The sequence below is a fragment of the Pogona vitticeps genome, chromosome 9, assembly GCF_051106095.1.
Source record: "Pogona vitticeps strain Pit_001003342236 chromosome 9, PviZW2.1, whole genome shotgun sequence".
In the NCBI taxonomy this organism is placed as follows: Eukaryota; Metazoa; Chordata; class Lepidosauria; order Squamata; family Agamidae; genus Pogona; species Pogona vitticeps.
In genome coordinates, this window is record NC_135791.1 from 22640811 (window position 1) to 22663470 (window position 22660).

The following is a 22660-nucleotide window of genomic DNA, read 5'->3' on the forward strand; positions in this document are numbered from 1 at the left end:
ATGTGCCTTCTGTTTTTCAGACACAGATTTTATAAACCTGTACATTTTCCTTTGAGATTTGCAGGAACTCCCTCCACCAGCCCCCCCACCCTGCTTTTTAAAAATCTGGGACATTGTCTGCCTGGAAACATGAGACCGGTATAGGGTGATCCCAGCTTGCCTCCTTTCTGCTAAGCTCTCTGTATTCCACAGAAGGTTCCTATGGAGAGGACTGAAGGTTCCCATGGAGAGGACCCAATACACTCCCCCCCCTTCCAGGATTCTCAGGCCCATCAGCCTTAATCCTCCCTCTTTCATCGACAGCTGGGCAGGATTAGTCAGGATTCCCCATGGGCAAGAGACCGGAATGATCGGTCTTGGTGAACAACTCTCTCTGGAGCCAGAGGGGGTGGTCCTCCACCCCCATGCTATCTCTTTCATTGGTGCCCCCCCCAGTTCAAAGCGTCCCTGCTACGCACAGCACAAAGTCTTACCAGGCTGGGTGCAAGATCTCTCTCTGCTTTAGCTGAAGGACAAAACGCCACCTTGACATTCTATATACAGAAGCATACCACACTTGCATCGAAACTTACTCCCACGCACAGCTTGGAAAGGCTACTTTTTAGAGTTATAACGCCTAGAATTCTGCCTTGAATTCTAGAAATCATAGTCCAAAAAAGGTAACTTTTCAACCCTTGCTATCTTTATTCCCTTGGATGGCCACATGTCACTTAGAAAGTAGAGAATATGCCGTGAAGCATAGCAGGTCTGTCTTCCGACATATTTCTGCAGTAACTTGCACCCCATGATTTTATTTTTTAATTTTTTGCCTGGGGCACCCATGTCACTCTACCCAATGGTAGGGTCAACCCTGTCGCTGAGCAGCCCGCCAGCCTAACATTGGATGTGAGTCCAGCTAAGAATTCTGATTCATCTCTTTCAGTTCATTTACGCCATCCAAGGATCCCAGTATAATGGAAATCAAGCCATCTTTATAACCATCAGATTGCTGGGGGAGTGGGGAGATGCGGATGGTTAAATATTCATTAACCAAATTTCCATAACTAATTTGGAAACCATCCCAGGTCATGTTGATTTTTCAGCGTGAATCTGCAGTGGATTCTAGCTGCAGTACATCTAGCGATACGAAGCGGCTTTCCTCTGCTTCCTGCATGGATCTTTCCAGGTGTCATCATCCACATAGCAAGCCCCTCCCATAATGGTTACCTCCTCCTGCTCTATTTCGCATCTACTGAATGTACTGGACTATGAAGTCCAGTCTCCCCAGACAACATGGTCACCATTGGGTGGGGATGATGGAAGCTGTTCTCTGGTATATCTGATGAAAGACATTTACCTCATACTTTCCAAGCTCAGCTCCTTTTTCTTAAAGCCCTTGTATCAGGTGACGGCAACATTACGGTGGAGGCTTACCTTGGCCCATTACATCTCCAGGCTAGTGCCCAAACAATAGCATTTTGCTCTCTTTTACCCTCAAAATGTTGAAGATGAATATCTCTAGTCCAAAAGAGATTTTTTAAAGACAATAGATCAGCAATGCAGTTAAAGATAGACTGATGTAATAGCGTTCTGGACTATACTACATTCTGGACTGGCCCTCTTATCTTCCACTGCCTCCCAGAGTTGGGTCAAATTCATGCTGGTCACTTGGATGACACTGACCAGCCATCTCGTCCTCTGTCATCCCCTTCTCCTCTTGCCGTCACACTTTCCTAACATCAAGGTCTTTTCCAAGGAGTCTTCTCTTCTCCTGAGATGGCCAAAGGATTGGAGCCTCAGCTTCAGGATCTGTCCTTCCAGTGAGCACTCAGGGTTGATTTCCTTCAGAATGGATAGATTTGTTCTCCTTGCAGTCCAGGGGACTCTCAAGAGCCTCCTCCAGTACCACAATTCAAAAGCATCAATTCTTCGGCGATCAGCTTTCCCTATGCTCCATCTCTCACTTCCGTACATCACTACAGGAAAAACCATAGCTTTGACTATGTGGACCTTTGTTGGCAAGGTGATATCTCTGCTTTTTTAGATGCTGTCTAGGTTTGTCATCGTTTTCCTCTCAAGAAGCAGGCATCTTTTAATTTCGTGGCTGCTGTCCCCATCTGCAGTGATCATGGAGCCCAAGAAAGTAAAATCTGTCACTGCCTCCATATCTTCTCCTTCTATTTTTAGTCATCTTACAGAGCAGAAAATGTGGCATATGTGTATATGTGTTTGTGTGTGTGAAAAAGCAAGGGGGGGGGCTCCTGGCACCCCATGGTTATGGCTCCAGGACTCTCTTGAGAGTGTGTTCCTTCCCTCTCCCCCCCCCTACAGCTCTCGATTCATGAAACCGAAGACCCCAACGATAACCGCTACCTGCTGGTGATGAAGGGTGCCCCCGAGCGCATCCTGGACCGATGCTCCACCATCTTGCATCAAGGCAAAGAACAGCCTCTTGATGAAGAGATGAAAGAAGCTTTCCAGAACGCTTACCTGGAGCTTGGAGGCCTCGGCGAGCGAGTGCTGGGTACGGATGCTGAAGGAGGGGAAGGAGGAAGCAGGTTACTTGGGGGGAAATTAGGAAAGGGATAAAGGATGTGCTACAGATATGAATAGGGTGACTGGCCTTCTTTTTCACATGGAGCCAGTGTGGTGCAGTGGTTAGAAGGATGGACTAGGACCCAGAGGACCTGGGTTCAAAACCCCATTGAGCCAGCTACCCCGACCTCACGAGAGGACAAGCATGCAGCCAGCTTTGAGCTAATTGGAGGAGAGGTGCCATATAAATGTGAGAAATACACACCTTTCATGGAGAAAGTAGCCATGAATGAAATTTTCCGGAAACCAAGTAGAGGCAGTTGGTGTTGCTGTTGAGACTGTTAATATGATTGCTTGTATTTCTAAATTATCTTGGCTCCAAAGAAGGAAAAGTGGTATAAATTGGTCTCCACCCAACCGTTGCTTTCTCTCGTCTTGTGAAATAGATCAAGGTGTGAGAGAGTGACTGACTCTGTTGTTACCCACTGAGTTTCATGGCCCCTTTGAGGATTAGAACTTAGATTTCCTGGTCCCACCCTCCTGCCCGCTACACCACACTGTGGTCTCTAGGCATTGGGCATTCCAGGCTCTTGAAGAGTCAAGCTGAGTTTTTGCATTCGCAATGGAGAAGTCATGCCCTACAGGGCCATGTTTTACGATGTTGTTTTATCTGAAACGTCCTTCTTGCTCTCTAGGTTTCTGCCACTATTATCTGCCTGAGGAGCAGTACCCCAAAGGTTTTGCCTTCGACTGTGACGACGTTAACTTCTGCACTGAGAACCTCTGCTTCGTGGGGCTGATGTCCATGATTGACCCACCCCGAGCTGCTGTCCCCGATGCTGTAGGGAAATGCCGAAGTGCTGGCATCAAGGTAAAGCCTTGCTCTCTGGCTATGCGTTGAGCTGCAGATGCTGCCAGATGTGGACTTTCAGGGTGTTTTCTGTCTCAAGTGAAAGGAGGTGAAGCTGCTTAGCCGGTCTCTGCTTGCCAGGTGATTGGAAAGTTACTGCCATACATACACTTGAGTAATTTCTAATGAATTAGTTTGCCCAGAGACTTCACCATTAAAAAAACCTCTCTTTGTCCCTGGGAAGTCTGCTGATTGGCCCAAGAGTTACTGTGTTCTCTGTGATGTCACAGTAAGTAAGCCAATGGTATTCTAAGAGGTTGTGGCCCATTGGTCAGGAAGGAGCCCATATCACCCTGGTTAACCGTACGGGCCGCTCTTTGCCAGGTGAGGTGTGCACAGATGTTAAGTTTGTCAAATTGGGTTCGTACAGTACTTTTGTAAAATGCTGTGATCCAGCAAGCCAAGCCAGATGCAGAAGACATTCACAAAAGCTTGACATACAGGTTACGTTCTTGGCAGGCTGTGAACTCAATCATTCATGTCAAGTACTACCACTGATCCAAGCTCACAGGCCTTTCACAAGGGTCCATTCCTGGTTCACCTGAAGGATTCCTAGTTATGGAGGAAAACGACATTAATTATTTTTGTCAAACTGGGAATCAGAACTTATTGAACCTACGTACCTTAACGATCACCCAAAGATCTACTAGTTCATCTTGATATACAGTGGTGCCTCGCTTAAAGAGTGCACCGTTTAATGATGAATCCGCATAGCGATCTGTTTTTTCAGATCATTAATGTGATCACATTGCAATGTTTTCAATGGCAAACCATCGCATTGTGATGATTGGTAAGTGTTTCGCTTACCGATCTTCGCATTGCGATGTTTTTTTAAACAGCTGATCTGTGGTTCCAAAATGGCTGCCGGACACCCAAAATGGCTGCCGCAACCATTTTCGCACCCTGCCCTCGCTTACCAAGGGCGGGAAAATGGCGGCGCTATGGAGGAACTTCGCCGAACTGTGAGTTTGGGGCCCCATAGGAACACATTAAACGAAGTTTAATACGTTCCTATGGGGTTTTTTGATCCGTTTAGCGATGTTTTTGCATAGCGACGAATAATCCGGAACGGATTAACGTCGCTATGCGGGGCACCACTGTATCTGATATACCCCTTGTACTTGTCTCAAGGGACCCTTGTACCACCACCACCTTGAACCTTTAACTCTCAGGACAGACGGTTGGAATGAAATGACTAGATAGGCCTTTGCAGTTCACTAAGGAATCTCATTGGATGGCTTTCCTGTCTTGAGACCTCTTTGGTAGCCATGCCTCTCCCCCTACCAGGTAATCATGGTAACCGGCGACCATCCCATCACAGCCAAGGCCATTGCCAAAGGTGTGGGAATTATCTCTGAGGGCAACGAGACAGTGGAAGACATTGCTGCACGACTGAACATTCCAGTCAGCCAGGTCAACCCCAGGTGAGGGGAGAACAAAGACAGGGAGGGAGGTGGGTCATGGGAGAGCTGAATGCATGGGGCTGAGGGGGTGGGGAGGAAGTGGAAAGAAAAGGAAGGAAGGAAGGAAGGAAGGAAGGAAGGAAGGAAGGAAGGAAGGAAGGAAGGAAGGAAGGAAGGAAGGAAGGAAGGAAGGAAGGAAGGAAGGAAGGAAGGAAGGAAGGAAGAGTTAGAGAGAGAAAGAGTTGGAAGGAAGGAATTGGGAGAGAGGAAGGAAGGAAGAGAGAGAGAGAAAGAAAGGAAGGAAAGTAGATAGATAGATGAAGAAAGAGAGAAAGAAAATTTGAAAAGGAAAGGAAAAGAAAAAAGAAGTCAGATAATGAAGTTTTGGAAAATGCTAGCAGAAGGAAGAAAAACATTTGAGGGAGCCACTGGTTTTGGCCATTTTGTTAGGAAATAGTTCCCTCTGTTTATTTATTATTTATATTATCCTCTCAGTTTATTTGTTAATTATTTATGTCATACTCTCCCATCTATTTTTATATCATACTTTCCCTCCAGTGGGATCACGGCCATGTGCATCTCTCCTTTACTCCCCCGTTTTATCCTCACAACTGCTCTGTGAAGTACGTAGGACTGAGAGACTGTAAATAGCCCAAGATTTGTCAGTGAGTTTAAGGACTCAGGGAGGACTTGAACCCGGCTCTTCCAAAATTCTTAACACAGCCGTCTGTTCCCTACACCAGGGCAGCTCTCTGTGAAGCTCAGCTGGTCTGGGTTTGGCTCATGGGAAAATTCATCAAGACCTACTTTCCGTACAGCTGCAAACCCGTGTGGGTTTGATATCTTTTAAGTGCTATGCCTCCATCCACCACTTGTCCCGTATAAGAATTCTGGGAACTGTAGTTTTATTGAGGTCCCAAACAGGACTACAAGTCCTCCAAATTGAGGGAGTGTTTGAATGTCCAGGAGGTGATTATAAACACTATTTAAGTAGTGTAGAGAGATCTGTTCTTGGAGTTTCTTGGGGCAAAACTGGAATACAAAATGGCATGAAAAAAAAAGAGAGAGAAAGAGAGAGCGCCATATCCAGCAGGCTTCTCCAGATGAATTAAGCTGCAACCTCCATCATCTTCAGCAAGCGTGGATCCCGCTGGCTCTTCAGGTGGAGTCATTCCCATCTGCCTTGCGAGAGCTTTTAATGTATCGAGATTACCTAGAGGCAGGGATGGTAATCCTCTCTCTCTCAGTCTGTTTGTAATAATGCCTTCTCTTCCCGTTACAGAGATGCCAAAGCCTGTGTGATCCATGGCACAGATCTGAAAGACATGACCGCCGAGCAGATTGACGAGATCCTACAGAACCACACTGAGATCGTCTTTGCGCGGACCTCCCCTCAACAGAAGCTGATCATCGTTGAAGGTTGTCAGAGACAGGTAAGACCTTAAGAGGGCTACCACAGCTTAGCTCCATGTTGAACGTCTCATTCCTCTCGATCACAGTAACCCCTCTTGGCAAATCCTTCTGTGAAGTTCCACTTTTTTTAAACTCATGAAAAGTTCAGAGAAGAATTTGGAGATTTCCGTTTTAAGGTTACAACTATAGTGGTGCCTCGCTTGATGAGGTTAATTCATTCCAGCGAAATCGCTGTAGAGCGAAAACATCGTCAAACGGAATAAAAAACCCCATTGAAATGGATTGAAAACCGTTCAATGCATTCCAATGGGCTGAATACCTGCTCGTCCAGCGAAGATCCTCCATATGGCAGCCATTTTCGGTGCCTGTAAAGCGAGGAATCCGTCCTGGAAAACACCGGGGGGCCATTTTCTTCAGCCGGTGGCCATTTTGAAACCCGACAATCAGCTGCTTGCTGATCGTCGTAAAGCGAAAATTGGTTCCCGAAGGAGGGAACCGATCATCGTTAAATGAAAAAAACCCATTTAAACCATCGTTTTGCGATCGCAAAAACCTAATCGTACAGCGATTTCCTTGTTAAGTGAGGCAATTGTTAAGCGAGGCACCACTGTACCTGAATCCCAGTGGGACCTGCTGGTTCATGGGGTTTATGGGAAGCGAAGTTCAAAAAAAAGAGAGAGGAACTTTTCTAAACTCTCATTCAGAGCATGCTGTGCAGGATAGTATTGAAATGGAGAAGAGAATGAAAAAAAAAGTCTTAAAAATTGAGAAGCAGAGTCAGTGCCAGCCTAAACTCAAGAGTTCATGAGCCTACTTCTCCTGAGGACTGAACTCTACCTTACAGAAAAACTGTCATTAGGAGAAGAAATCCCTTAACTGCTGGAAGCATTTGACGGTCATGACCCTTGCAGTTGACCTTTGGGAGTTAAATAGGGCTTTCTTGCAAAAGTGGCTTTGCAGTCACAAAAGTCTGCTTATATCACCATGTCTAGAATATTCACAAATATTTTCAGCTCTAATGAAAGGTTATCTATAACATATAGCTTGGTTATGGACCTTGGCTTCCTGGCTTGCTATTCAGCAAAACCACATGGTAGCCTTTTAATAGCTTAGTCCCACACCACTGGTGATAAGTGGTACAAACTTTTTGTAACAGTGTTTTTCTCCCCCAGTGGAGAGCATTTGACCACATGACTTCCCACCTGCCTCTAAAGATGTCCAGTCCAGGAAACTGGAAGATCAAGTTACCGTTAAAGCCACAGGAATGAAGCTTGTGGGGGAAAAGGTTTATATTATTATGCTAATGAAGTCCACGTGATGCCCTACAGACTGTTAGGTGTTGTAGCCCCAAAAGCATCATCAGATCTTCTAGTCCATATATATTCCCTTCAAGGGTTCACGGCAAAATTTCTCCTTGATTGGGAGTTGGAAAACTTACTCTTTGGGTCACCGTGCCCTATAATTAGCCAGCTGGTTGTGCCGATTATGGTGTTCTGAGAATTAGATCCTAAAGCATGGCTTTCGCAGCCTTAGAATCAGCTCCACCAAAATCATACCTTCTTGGAGAGGCTGCAGGGGTTAAGTGTCTCCCTAAGGAACTGATGCTACCCCCTGAGACAGTGCGTTTCTTTCTGGTTCTACCTGTTTCTCCCCCCCCCCCCCCAATAGGGTGCCATCGTGGCTGTAACAGGGGATGGAGTGAATGACTCCCCTGCCCTGAAAAAGGCAGATATTGGGGTTGCCATGGGCATTGCTGGCTCTGACGTCTCCAAGCAGGCAGCGGACATGATCCTCTTAGATGACAACTTTGCCTCTATTGTCACTGGAGTTGAAGAGGGTAAGCCATGGGGGAGTGTCTGGTGGGGTTGATTGATTGATTGATTGATTGATTGATTGATTGATTGATTGATTGGTTGGTTGGTTGGTTGGTTGGTTGGTTGGTTGGTTGGTTGGTTGGTTGGTTGGTTGGTTGGTTGGTTGGTTGGTTAATTAATTAAATTTGTATCCCGCTCATTTAACAGCGTCTACTCTGCTCACAATAAAATGGAATATATCCAGAGCTGGGGCTATTTAGGGTTGAAGGCAAACCTCAACTCAGCAATCTATAGGGTCCTTTCCAGCTTGGCAGGTCTAAGGTGGTGGTGGTGGTGATGATGATAATGATAACAATCCTGCTCCTGGGAAACAAGACCACATGGACCACCCTGAGAAGGATCCTATGGAGAATAACATCCAGCTATCTCCTGTAAAAAAAATAAATGCACAATCCTCTCTCACAATCTAATGGCCTCCAGATGTGCTGGACTATACTCCCCATCATTTCTGGGCCACATGGCCCATTGTCATTTGGCCTGGAGATGATGGAAGTCGTAAGCCCAACATATCAGGAGCCTATCCTGTCTGGGAAGGGTGGCATAAAATATTCCGTGTAGAGAATGACTTAGGATGATAAGCATTTTCTGGAAAAGAGTCTAGATGATATCGATAGCACAGATGGGAGTTATTTGGGGTTTGGGGCAATAGTTCCTGGATTCCAGGGGCTGTAGTCTAAAAAACTACAAATAGACTCAATCCCTGGTCTACAGTACAAGCACGTACTGGTTGTCATAGCTTTGCACCTGAGGGGTTCCTTAGAGGTCTTTTAGTCTACCCCCTGTGTCTGTTCTACAGTATATTTAGAGATGTTGACCCTCCAATGATGGAGAGCGCTGAAATAGTCTTTTATCCTGCCAAACAGTTCTACTGTGAATTTTTCTCTTAAGTTTAGCCAAAAACTGTTTCGCTCAATCGCTCAGATTTTGTCCCAGTTAAGTAACTTTCAGCTTTTCCCAGAAAATCCTTGGAGTTCAATTAGGATGATGACATTTTTCTGTTCTTAGATACGAATCCCTGGGAAAAGGGAACAACAGTTAACCCCATTTAAAACGGGGGATAAGAAAAACAAAACAAAATAGTGCAGGCTCATGGGTATCGTGTCAAGGGGGGGCAGTACCTCTAGACCCACATCTCTGTCCAAACAGGAAAAGAGCTTTTCAAGGTGCTGAACATATTTAGAGGAAAGAGTTTCAAGTCCTCCAGTTAAGTCCTGGAGCAGATTCATAGCCACCGGCGCTACCGGCATCTGAAGCTCCTTGCTAAATTGTTTTCACTAAGGAATTATTTCTAACATTCTAATGTACATTATATCACACTCATTAGCTAAAGGGGTTGCATCCGTCGTTACCCTTTTGTCCGATAGACTGGCGATGATGTTCCTTGACACCCTCTTCTAGTTTGATATCCTATTCAAGTTTTACTTTGCCTTTGTTCATTCTATATTAGGTCGAAGTGAGGGGGAGCAGGCAGGAGAGAGATTAGGCAGGGTGTGGAGTTTATGGAAGAATGCCATAGACCATGCCAGTGGATGCACGGGTCCGGCCGGCTCTGACTTCTAGGAATCCTGCTTTCCCTACCTCCCAGCTGTGCCCCCCATCTCTCCCCCTTATGCCCATGTGTCTCCCTCCCACCAGGACGCCTGATCTTCGACAATCTGAAGAAATCCATCGCCTACACCTTGACCAGCAACATCCCTGAGATTACCCCCTTCCTGCTGTTCATTATGGCCAACATCCCTTTGCCTCTGGGAACCATCACTATCCTCTGCATTGATTTGGGCACTGACATGGTAAGTCCCCACCCTGCCCCTTTCCCCCTAAAAACTCCAGGGCCCATTTATTCCCAAAACTTTTCTCTCTGCAACGCATTCCATGGATGGAACTGTGCTACCTGGAATCCATGATCCAGGTCTGTATCAAACTCCTGGTTTATATTAACAGCCTCTAGCATGATAAAGCTGCTCTTAGGCTGTTCTGGACCCCATAGACCAGCCTTTTCCAACAAGGCGTTCTTCAAAAGTTTTGGATTGCAAATTCTACCAGCCCTCCACCTCCATCTAACATAGCCAGTGGTAAAGGACAGAGACTGGAAGGGGTCTACCTCTTTCCAAACCTTTCTAGCATTTTCAATTTCTAGTGGAGGATCATGGAAAATGAACACCAAAACATTGGGATGACACCCGTTTACACCGACTGCAAATCCTGCCATCTTTGGTCACGCTGCCTGGGGTTGCTGAAACATGTTATCTTATAACATCTAGAGGCATCGGGATTGAAGGCGGCTGCTCTAGTTGGAGTGCTTGGAAAAGTTACTTTTGAGCGACAGAATCCTAGTCGATGTGCTTGATGTGAGATTCTGGGAGTTGCCATTTAAAAATAACAAGACAAAGTTAACAGGATGAAGTTGGGATGGTAGATAACAAAGAGAGCCAAAAAAAAATCTTCTCCAAGCCTTGCTTCTTGATTCTCGTCACTCATCCCACAATAGTTTTTCTCCTCCCTCTGCAAAATCTGAAGAAATAGGCCTCCATTGTAAACGTCCGGTGCAACCTTGACACATCCCTGTACGAATCAGCAGACCTCTCAATTTTCCACCTAGGTGCCGGCCATCTCTTTGGCTTATGAAGCAGCAGAGAGCGACATCATGAAACGACAGCCACGAAATCCCAGAACGGACAAACTGGTGAATGAGCGTCTCATCAGCATGGCCTACGGGCAAATTGGTGAGTGAGGAGGAGGGAAATGGTGTGCCCCATGCGCATGAGTGTGTGTGGCCTCAAGAGATGGATTGAATTCAATTCTTTGATATTTGGTTGCTGGCTCTATCAGGGACGTGGTGGTGCTGTGGGCTAAACCGCAGAAGCCTGTGCTGCAGGGTCAGAAGACTAAGCAGTCGTAAGATCGAATCCACGCGACGGAGTGAGCGCCCGTCACTTGTCCCAGCTCCTGCCAACCTAGCGGTTCGAAAGCATGCAAATGCGAGTAGATAAATAGGGACCACCTCGGTGGGAAGGTAACAGTGTTCCGTGTCTAAGTCGCACTGGCCATGTGACCACGGAAGATTGTCTTCGGACAAAACGCTGGCTCTATGGCTTGGAAACGGGGATGAGCACCGCCCCCTAGAGTCAAACGCGGCTGGACAAAAATTGTCAAGGGGAACCTTTACCTTTACTTGCTGGCTCCAGTGAACGACATGAATTCTTTTTGCCAGAGTGATATCCAAAAATACAACAGCTGTGTCTGGTTTTGCTTATTTTCTGTCTTTTATTCTGTTCCCACGATCCGTGTGTTGAAAGATTTTAGACATAAGCCCTTCTCCTCTGATTCTGAGGAAGGGGCGAATCCACTCTTGTGTTTTACTCTTTACAAGAGCTTTTCAAGGTACTGAGCCCCATTCAATAAATTGGATCTCTATCTGAAGAAGATAAAATCGTAACCTGAACTTTGGAGAATCTATCCAAAGTGCCCAGTATATTCTTAGGGACGGGGATCAGCACTTTGAATAGCTTTTTTAAAAATCCAGATGAAAGTCCAGAATGAATGTATTGCTCCTGTGAAATTGGAGTCACTGATTGTGTGGGGTTTACTTCTGAGTAGGTGTGGAATAAATAGGGCATGTAATCTGCCAGTTTTACAATGTGCACTGTAATAATGTTAGTGGCTAACATACAGTGGTGCCTCACTAGACAGTTACCCCGCATAACAGTTTTTTCGCTAGACATTGACTTTTTGCGATCGCTATAGCGATTCACGAAACAGTGATTTCTGTGGGGGAATTTCACTGGACAATGTTTGGTCCCTGCTTCGCAAACTGATTTTCGCTAGATAACGATTTTGACAGCTCCCTCCATGCTCGCAAAATGGGTGTTTTCGGGACCTAAGCTTCGCAAGACAGCAATTTAAACAGCTGATCAGCAGTTCCCAAAGCGGCTTTCCTATGGCTGATCTTTGCTAGACAACGACGATTCTTCCCCATTGGAATGCATTAAGCAGGTTTCAATGCATTCCAATGGGGAAATGTTTTTTGCTAGACAATGATTTCACTAAACAGCGATTTCAGTGGAATGGATTATCATCGTCTAGCGAGGCACCACTGTATTTGAAAGAAACAATCCCGCTGGATATCCATTTTGCCTGCAGAAGGTTTCCAGGGCCAGTCTGTGACATTTCCACTAATACGTGATGAGAAAGGAAAACCCTATTTTGGTGTCGGATGCCAAAGACCTGCTACAAGTCAGAACAGGCCTTGCTAAATGAGATGGATGAAACAATCTCCCATTGGTATCAGCTCCAAACAAAAGCAGAAAGGAAAATGGAAGGATTCTGGCACTTGTACGATCAACAAATTTATTTCAGCGGATTGCGATCCGCTTCTCAAGAGACAAAGAGTACAATGTTTAAGCCGCTAATTAGTTATACCCCACTGTGCATGGTAGAAGGATAGGAGCAAGTGAAACATGGGGAAAAACATAATTTCCTTTGCCTTTGAATGACTGTCCAATGTGTGAATCCGACACAAGTCAGAAAATGGAACCAACCGCTATAAATATCTCTGTCCTTTAATTACTTAATCTCCTTTGCTCTTGATGGATTAATTTCTCAGTTTACTGCTGCATTTGTCTGTAGCTGAATCTCCGTCTAACCCTACCTATGTAACTAGCTGTCTTTAGGACTAGTTCATCACTCAGTATACTTCCCTTAGTGACAAATCTCAGATTCCCTATTTCTCTGAACCCTCAAATCCCAAGGCTACCAACAGTTATGCACATACAGTTGCCACTCCAGAAATTTGCTGTAGTGATATGAGAGAAGACTGGTCCCAAAAAGTTACATGACAAAAAGTTACATCACCAGACGCATAACTGGCACCTTATCAGCTTCCATAACAGGATTTCCTTTCTCATAAATATCCAGTATTTCCCCGTTTTCCAAATAACGGCTCACTCGGTCTCTTGTGGCGGGTGAGAAATGCCGAGCCATCTCATCTGCTTTGCAGCAGTTGTTCTTCTTGAATGCTAGAGAGATGACTAATATTATCCACGCGGATCAATGAGGTAATGGCTGGTACGTTCCTATCTGCAGTGCAAAAGCATGTTTTTTTTTTAAAGGCTGGGATCAAAAAACAACAACAAACAATTAGGATCATTATTGTGGTTGAAACAAGAGTAGCTGAGCGGTGTGACGAAAGGGATTTTCAAACCTCGCATTCTTTTGCAGGAATGATCCAGGCATTGGGGGGTTTCTTCTCGTACTTTGTGATCTTGGCTGAGAACGGCTTCCTCCCTTCTGTCCTGGTGGGCATCCGTCTTAATTGGGACGATCGGACAGTCAATGACTTGGAAGATTCCTATGGACAGCAATGGGTAAATAGAAAGACGCCCCCCTTTAGTGTCATCAACAAAATTTTGTTTTGGGTTGCCTCCTTAGTGGAATGACAACAGGTAAGGTTATGCCCTCGAGCCACTGAACCTGGGAATAAGCTTCTTTGAGGTCAGTAGGAGCCTCGTAGGTCAGTAGGAGCCTCGTGGCACAGTGGTTAAACTGCAGGACTGCAGGGAAGACTCTGCTCATGAGTTCCATTCTGGGCTTAGGTAGGTGGCTTCAGACTGACTCAGCCTCCCATCCTTCCAAGGTCAGTAAACCGAACACTCACCTTGTGCGTGCGGGTGGTGGTGGTGGGTTGGAATGTGTAGCCTGCATAATTAAATTGTAAACTGCCCAGAGAGCTTTTTAAGCACTATGGGGTGGTACAATAAACAGCACATTTTGTATTTGCTTTTTTTTTTTTTTTGCTTTTACCTCTGAGTAAAAGTATATCAGTTGTCGATATAAATGTTTTAGTAGCTAAAATCCAGAGTCTGAAGCATCTAATGTTGCCTCATACAAAAGCTGACTATGCCCCTGCATTTCTTAGTATATAAAATGCAAGGTATATATTGCCATAACATGCTGAACAAACCAAATCACATCTAATTCTGGAGATAGGCAGAGTGAAGGCTGCTCAGTGCTCATTGTCAGAGCTGACGGTACTTTAATAGAGACGGCTTATTGCTCCGATTCAAAATATAGCAGCCTCGTGTACCGTATCTTGTGCATTACTTCTCGGCTTCATTTCTGATATCAGACGACTGAAATTTCCCATCCCAAATTCTGGCAAATTACCAGGAATTAAATCAGTTAGCCCCTTGTAAGGCAGCCCAACTGGATGCCCTCCAGATGTGTTATTCCTCAGCATGTTTGGTGAGGAAATGGGAGAGGGCCTTCTCAGTGGCTGCTCCCAGACTTTGGAACTCCCTTCCACTGGAGGCCAGGCTGGCCCCCATCTTTGCTGTCCTTCCGCAAGCAGGCAAAAGGCCTTCGTCTTCAGGCAAGCTTTCCCTTAATGACTGGCTTGCCTGAATAGGGCTTAAATGGATAATTGTGCCTTACCATTTTGAATGTGGCTTTGATATTGCTTCCTCTCCACCCCCAGTGTGGTATTTCCTTGATCTTTTTTTTAGTATTTGCATACTTACAGTTTTTAGCTTTAAATAGTATCTTTTCATGATGACCTTGGGTCTTTTTTAAGGAGAACAGTGAGGCAAAAATAAGTTTTAAATAAATAAATAAACAAACCAAATATGATATGATAGTTGTTGTGGATTTTTCAGGCTCTTTGGCCGTGTTCTGAAGGTTGTTCTTCCTAACATTTCGCCAGTCTCTGTAGCCGGCATCTTCAGAGGACAGCACTCTGTGCTCTGGTGACCCACCACAAAATGTGGCAATCAGACACCACAAAATGTGTCTGATTGCCATTGTCTAACTGTGATGTTGAATGCCAGAGCACAGAGTGCTGTCCTCTGAAGATGCCGGCCACAGAGACTGGCGAAACATTAGGAAGAACAACCTTCAGAACACGGCCAAAGAGCCCGAAAAACCCACAACAACCATCAGATCCCGGCCATGAAAGCCTTCGAGAATAAAATAAAATAAGCCTGCATATAGGTTGTAAATTGTAATCTAGGGCATCCGGTTAAGAAAGGCTGGTGGGGTGTGTGGCTAAATAAACTCTGGGATGTAAAGGAAAGGCAGATATTATCAACTTTGGTTTGGGACAGGAACGGATGTGCTGGAGCTTGAGATTTTTGTCATTGTGGGCCATATATTGTTTAATCCTGGAACCGTTATACAATAGTAGACATATTTCAAACAAACAATTTCTAATGTAGCAATTATTCAACATTTTGTTGAATAGTGCACAAAGACTCGAGAAATGGCAACCCAGTTTTTGAAGAGATTTCAGAAGCCCCTGCAATCTCTGTTTAACTGAAATACGTTCAAATTGTTCAAGGAGGATTTTTAACTACCACCACCTTTTTTTTTTTTTCAATTTTATGAAGCCACCAGGAGGATTCTGGGAGCAGAGAATTAGGTCCTGGGCTCGGCATAATTGCCTGTTCCTGTTATAGCCCCATGCGGGACACGACAAGATGATTTTAGTGTTACTGAAGTTGTTGAAGAGTTTGGAAGGGGGATTTCATCAGGATGCTGTTAAAAGTGGGGGTTTTTGGTTTAAAAACCCTTTCTCACTGCATATTGATTTCCTTAATGATAATTCTTCCATAAAACAATATTTTCCCCTTATAAGAGATGTATAGATATCTAAATATTTTCTGTAAGTTGATCAATCAAGCTTCAAAGAGAAAAGCAATATAGGCTATAAATATAACATGGAAAGGATAACCCTCGTGATTCTCCCTAAATCATCATGCCTCCGGTGGCTAGGAAGAAGACACTGACCTCTTTCTCCCAGCCCTCTGGAATAGTTTTCCTCAACCAAATGTATTCCAGAGATTTTTGAACCACTGCTTCCACTTTCTTTTGCCAGTGTGCTTGAAGAATGCCCCCTTAGCGCAGCACTGCGAATGTCAGAATTTCTGGAGGGCTAATTTCCATGTTAGGACTCACCGTGGGCTACACTGCCCAACGATGCCAAAACGATTGGTGTGGGATTTGGACAACTGTGGGTTGAGAGAACTTAAATACATAAAGTCTCAGAAGTCTTTCATTAAGGTCTTCATGTTATATAGTTCGAATCCCATGTCATAGGCATATTATTTATCATTGTAAAAGAACATATCCCACACTCTGTAATTTTTTTCTATTTTTCCAGAAAAACAGCAACAATGGTTTTGGAAACAAAAAATGAGGGGAAAAAACTGTTTTTAATCCAAATTTCCCATTTCCTTTCCACAGGCCTTCCCATCTCTAACCTCGGGCCCCCAGATGTTCTTGGACTGCAACTCCCAGAAGTCCTGGCCAGCACAGCTAGTGGTGAAGGCATCTGGGAGTTTTAGTCCAAGAAGATCTGTGGACCCAAAGTTGGGAACCACTGAGTGAACAGAACTATAGCTATTGGAGCTTTCAAGGAAGAGAAAATACCGAATGTTGCATCAAGCTTTTTTTTTTTTGCCTCAGGAGGCAAGTGTGTCTCGGGGCCACAAAAAGGACATCTGGAACTACATGCCATCCTAATCCACATTTTGTTTCCCCCTCAGCTGAAAAATATCTTGTTGACAAAGATACAGGAGAATTAATTCTAAGACAGGTGGACAGAAACATACACATACAAAGGAAGATCTCTGGCCGCACATCATCTTCCTGACGTTATTCCCTCTTGTTTTCCTAGACCTACGAGCAGCGCAAGGTGGTTGAATTCACCTGCCACACGGCTTTCTTCGTCAGCATCGTGGTGGTGCAATGGGCAGACTTGATCATCTGCAAAACCAGAAGGAATTCAGTCTTCCAGCAGGGTATGAGGTAAGATGGCGGGTCTTTCCTTTTGCTTAAGAAACAGCAGTTCTCTCATGCAAGGCAGGGAATGAATCCTGGAGGAGAGGGCAAGCGGTGTGAAACCATGGTGGGCAACAGGTACAGAAAGAGAGGGAAGGACCAAGACCAGAACTGAAAGATGATGGATTTGCCTCTGGGGTTGCTTCAAACGTTGTGATCTCCAGATAGAAACCCTTGAACAGAAAGATCAAAGTTACCTCCCAGAAGGTCACATTATATGGTTTGTTTACCACATTACAGGGTGACAAATTACTGTATGGCATTGAGTGGTAAACTTGAGAGGATGCCTCGTGGTGCAGTGGTTAAAACGCTGTACTGCAGCTAAAACTGTGCTCACGACCTGGGGTTCAAATCCCAGGTAGCCGGCTCAAGGTTGACTTAGCCTTCCATCCTTCCGAGGTCGGTAAAATGAGTACCCAGCTTGCTGGGGGGGCAATGTGTAGCCTGTATAATTAAATTGTAAACCGCCCGGAGAGTGCTTGTAGCGCTATGGGGCGGTATATAAGTCCAATAAATAAATAAATAAATAAATCTAATCCCAGTTGCTTGATGAGTATAACTCTGTGAGATTGACTGAGTGAGTGTGGACGTCCACCCAGTGAGTAGGTCACTACTCTGGACAGCTTGCAATAACCTATTAACATATAATAAAATGACAGTAGTAAACTAATAAAACATCACACAAAAGCAAATCTCTAAGAATAAAATAACTAATGCAAAAAAGTGTATGTGTGTGTGTGTGTATACACACACACACACAGACACAGACATAGCTATATATATTTCAATACAAAGGTTCAATAGATGGCAGCAAAAACAGAAAGACAACTATTCCAAAATTCACAGAATATGGGTGATGAAAACCAAATTAAAACCAAAGCCTTTGAGAATACATTCAAAACCAAATTAGTCAGAGGGAAGGTTCTGAAAGGCCTATGTGAACAGCCGTGTTTTGAGTTGAAAACAGAAGTTGTTTCTTCAGTCAATTTCAGTCAATGGCAGTACCTAGTGAACATATCAGCCAAGGGAGGGACAAATAACTCTGCTGTTGTGGGTCTGATCAGAGACCCATTTTCTTGTCCTTAAAAGCAGATAGGAAGTTGCAGGTCCCTCAAGAATGCTCATTCAGTCCACGCCAAGGAGCTCCGGTCGACCGTGTTGTTGATGCATGTCTACCATGTGTTTGTGTATGTAGGTCTTTCCTCCACGTTTTTTTGCCAGATGTTGGTAATTGGAAAATACCTTCTGATAGTGGAATGAATCGTTCTTAGTGTTAAGGATTCTCTCTCTCTCATAATCTCTCTCTCCCTCCCCCCCTTTCAGAAACAAGATCCTTATTTTTGGACTATTTGAAGAAACGGCCTTGGCCGCCTTCCTCTCCTATTGTCCCGGCATGGACGTCGCTCTGAGGATGTATCCCCTGAAGTAAGTCTGGTGAGACGTCGAAGCTGCTGTTTTCGAACAGGGCAGAGAAGGAGAGGGTGGTTTGACTTCTCTGGAGCAGACAAATTTTAATCTAGAAGGTTGGGCTGGGCCATGCTCAAGCTCAAATCTGGCCCTACCATTGGGCAGAGTGCTGTGGCTGTCCCTGGGGGGGGGGCAGATCCCGTGGGAACCAACGGCACTCCTCGGGGGGCATGTGTCAGTCTTGGGAAGCCTGGCCCTCCCTCCTAACCAACGTACACCCCAACCCACCCCAACGTCTGTGTCAGGCACCTTTTATCCTCTCTCCAGGCCTAGCTGGTGGTTCTGCGCCTTCCCATACAGTTTCCTCATTTTTGTGTATGACGAAATTCGTAAGCTCATACTGCGTCGCAATCCCGGAGGTAAGTGGCGAACGGCTCATGGGGCGAACAAATGTAGGAGGAGGGCCCATTCCCCGGATGGGGCACGATCGATCTGCAGGGCGAGGGGAATTTGGGAGAAGGGAGGCAAGCTGTTCGTTGGCACTGATGTTCGTCTCTTATCTCCCTTTCTTTTTCAGGATGGGTAGAGAAAGAAACCTACTATTGAATCTCTTTCCGTCTCTGTTGCCAGTTGTCTCCCCGCTGCTGGGAGGGAGTGCTCCCCCCTCTAAAATTCTGCCTACCCCCCTACCTTGATTATGAGAGAGGCTGTAATGCCGGGATTATACGCTCGGACATAGACGCAACAAGCCAAGCCCACCGCCCACCCCGTGCTCATTTCCCCACCCTGGGCAGATAAGATGGGCAGTCTGCCCCATCTCATTCTGCATGCATGTCCCAGACTGGAGGGGTGGGGAAAAGAATACCCCCCCTATCTGTTCCCCCCTTCCTCTCTGCAATTTTTCCCCTTTTTTCTTTTCTTTTTTTAGAAGCAGCCTGGGGGAGCAGACGTACGGGCGCGAGAGAAAATTGGGGAGATGGGGCAATATTTATTTACCTCTGCAAATCCACCCTCTCCCACGTCAAATCCCCTTCCATAGCTGGGTTTGAACCGGGGGACCAGCAGCAGCACCCTAGAATGACATGCCTCGGATACACCTGCCAGTCAGGGCAAGGTTTGGGGGGGGGAGGGAGGAGAGGGCGGGGGGGTTCCTGTTATGTGGTTAGCCGTAGTAAGCCTTTGGGCCCCCAGTCTGGGGAAGTCTACTCCTTCTGCTCACCAATCCACACTCTATCCCCCCCCCCCCCCCCGGTTTTCTCCCTCCATCTTCCTGTGGGGAAAATGTTGTGTGTGCGTGTGGGCCTATGCTATGTAAGTGTGCAAGAGAAGGAAAAAACCCCTTTGTTTTCCATCTATTCATTTTTTTTTTTTTTGGTACGTGTGGGGCGGTGAGCGCTTGGGCACGAAGGGGAAAGGACATCTCAAGCAAAACATCCCCGTTTCTGGTCCTTTCCCCCTCGTGACCCCACTTCCCTAGACACCGTCTCCATCCTTTGGATTCTTGACTCTTGCCTAGATTTGTCCAAATGAACCCCAGACGTTTGGAGTCTCGTCTCTTGTGCATGTACAGAGTTGCTTCCGTAGGACCAAGAGAACCGCTTAACTCCCATCCTTTCTCCAACTGTGTGCGTAGGGGTGTGCGTGCGTATGAGTGAGTGTGTCGCAGGAGGGGCTAGGTCATCATCACCTCCTTATTCCAGAAAAACCCGCGAAGGGAAAGAGGGGCGTTCCTGGCTCTGTGTGTCCCCACTGGTGCTTAACACCACCCTCTTCCCTTGGCCAGCCATTCCCCGTCCCCCCCGTGTCCCGGGCCCACTATCTAGTAATAGATTGGAGGAGATTTCAGCCATAACCTCCCCCCCTGGAGAAAAATATGCCCTTCCCCTATCTTTCCTGGGGAGGGAGCAAAAGGGGCTTTTTAGCTCCTCCGAACTGGGTGAGGCGGCTTCACTTCCGTGTTTCCCCCCCCACATAAATCGTTAAAAAAAATTGTGTTTCGGGAGGGGAGGGGGAGGACACAATGGGCCAATGGCCGGGTGGGTGGGTGGGTTGGGTGTTATTCTGTCCATCCCATCTCCTCTTCCCGTTTCGGGACTGTGTTGTCGTGTGAACCAACCAAAACAATGAAAAAAATGATTTAACAAATAAATAAATAAAAAAAACAGACTGTGGGATATTTAATATGAGAGATGTGGCAGTCTCATTACCTATATCTGAGTGCACATATTTTTTTTATTATAAAAAAGAACATATTGTGAGCAGCCAGCTACCCATTACACAGAAGGAGAGGATAAAGTGAAGTGGTAAAATTCAAGACTGTACCAATTGAGAGTGGAGGAAGAATCATAATTGGTGTCCAATGTTAACCAAAGCCCATATGCAATAAATTAGTATATTAAGAGGAGTAGCACCCCTGGAGATAAGCCAGCTCAATACAATTCTGTTTTTTTACAAAGTGAAGCTCTTTAAAAAAAATAAACACATACCTTCTGGCAGTTTAAAGTGGTGCCATCCATAATTCTTATACATCGCTTTATATATACATGTCATTTAGCCCTGGGAAGACAATCTGTGTGTCTGAACGCCACCCAGAAAGCAAGAGAAATCTAAAGAACTAGTATTGCTAAGATAATATATGTGAAGAACCTTCCACACAGTCAAACAATTTATATCAGTACTATTATCATTATTGTTATTGATCTCTAGTTCTTGGCCCCTTTTTCTAAAGAAGGCTCTACCCATATATCAGAGAAAACACACAAAAATGTAATTCCACAAACGTTTAAAAATAAGATAGTATATACCGTATTTTTCCGTGTATATGATGCCCCCATGTATAAGACACCCATCACTTTTCTAATCCTAAATTAAGAAATCTAAGTGGGGCTTAGCAAGTGTAGGGGGAAAGGGATCAAAGTGCTGCAGGATCGCTTTGATCCCTGCTTTCCCCTCCATTTGTTTTTGTTCTCGCCTCAGCTTACTTCCGTGTATAAGACGACCCTCGATTTTAAGTCTAAAGATTTTAGACAAAAGTATACCAATTATAGAGATACTCAAATAGTCTGAAGCTGATATTTTAAAATTCTGTTAAGATGCATGTGATCTGTTCCAGCTAATTCATCATCATCATCATCTTAAAACTGCAGAGCTAGAAGGGCCTCTATAGATGATGGCATCCAGCCCCTGTCAAGGAGGCACAGTGGGGAATTGAACTCCCAACCTTGGGCTCCACGGAGCCATTATAATCCTCCTCTCAGCATTGCGGATCCTAAAAGGGATCCTATGGATCATCAAGCCTCCCAACCCCGCGGCCTCCACAGCCAGATACCAAAAGCCACCGACCTCTCCATCAGTTCTTGCCACCTCTATTGACAAGAGTGGCTTGCGCCAGCTAAATGATGGCCAGAATGCACAGAGAGAGACACCAGAGCACGCTCGAACTGTGCTATTTTTACTTCTGTTTTAAATTATACATGACCAACCGAGGGATGCTTTGTGTCGTCCAAACACTGCCGGCGGTAGAAGCAGCCACAGTAGTGTACATGTGACGTAGTGGTACCGTACATTTTCAGTGTGGCTAAAAATACGTCCAGGCTGGGTTTGCCACCTTGCATTTGGCCACAAGAGGGTGTGGAGAAGCTTCATCAGATATCGGAGCTGAAGGCAAAGCGGGACAGTGGTGGTTGGCTTGGGCAGGAATGTGGTTTTTTTAAAATTAGCTTTAACCTGGAATATCCCACCCCCCACCTCTGCCACCCTTTCCCATGTTCCATTATAAAGGCTCCAGTTCTCGGCTCCTCTCCCCTCCCCTTCCCCCGTGGTCTGGCACTGCCCTCTGCCTCCGAAGATACCGCTTGACCCAGCTAATTTAAGCGGATTGCTTTTTCCATCTGGCTCCCATGGGTTGGGTGGAGGAAAGGAGAGGAGGAGGAAGAGGAGGTCATCGCCAAGGCAACTAAAGGATGGAGAGAAAAGGATATCACCATGGTGACAAAGCAGCTGAAGTTGATGACGGTGGAGAGGAAGCAGAGCAGTTATGTCTGCCGAAGCCATGAAGTTCGTTATGGCTGCAGAAAAGGCTTTTAGATCTTGATCCTTCCATTTTTTAAAAGCATTGCCAGCCTTTTGTCCATGCTTCTGTGCTTTTAAAGAGTAGCCACACTGCATGGGTGAAATGCTTCTGTCCACAGAAAAACAATGATGGGGTTGAGTTGGGTTGGGTTGTCATTCTGTCTGCAACAGTTTTAAGTCATTAGAGGCTTGGGAGCGTTGAGCTGCATATTTAAGGAGCTGGCAGTCATTCTGAC

General features: G+C 45.5%; 1 protein-coding gene across 1 annotated transcript in view; it reads left to right on the forward strand.

The window, feature by feature from the left end:
* ATP1A3 (ATPase Na+/K+ transporting subunit alpha 3) overlaps window positions 1-20152 on the forward strand; it is a 39081-nt gene extending 18929 nt beyond the window's left edge. Inside the window, exons 12-23 of the mRNA XM_072980307.2 lie at window positions 2311-2503; window positions 3210-3385; window positions 4712-4848; window positions 6110-6260; window positions 7909-8077; window positions 9750-9904; window positions 10714-10837; window positions 13332-13477; window positions 16783-16913; window positions 18270-18371; window positions 18681-18772; window positions 18931-20152. Of these exons, the coding sequence (XP_072836408.1) occupies window positions 2311-2503; window positions 3210-3385; window positions 4712-4848; window positions 6110-6260; window positions 7909-8077; window positions 9750-9904; window positions 10714-10837; window positions 13332-13477; window positions 16783-16913; window positions 18270-18371; window positions 18681-18772; window positions 18931-18959 (1605 nt within the window). The 3' untranslated portion in view covers window positions 18960-20152. The remainder of the gene's footprint in view (window positions 1-2310; window positions 2504-3209; window positions 3386-4711; window positions 4849-6109; window positions 6261-7908; window positions 8078-9749; window positions 9905-10713; window positions 10838-13331; window positions 13478-16782; window positions 16914-18269; window positions 18372-18680; window positions 18773-18930) is intronic.
* Window positions 20153-22660: the final 2508 nt, after the last annotated feature.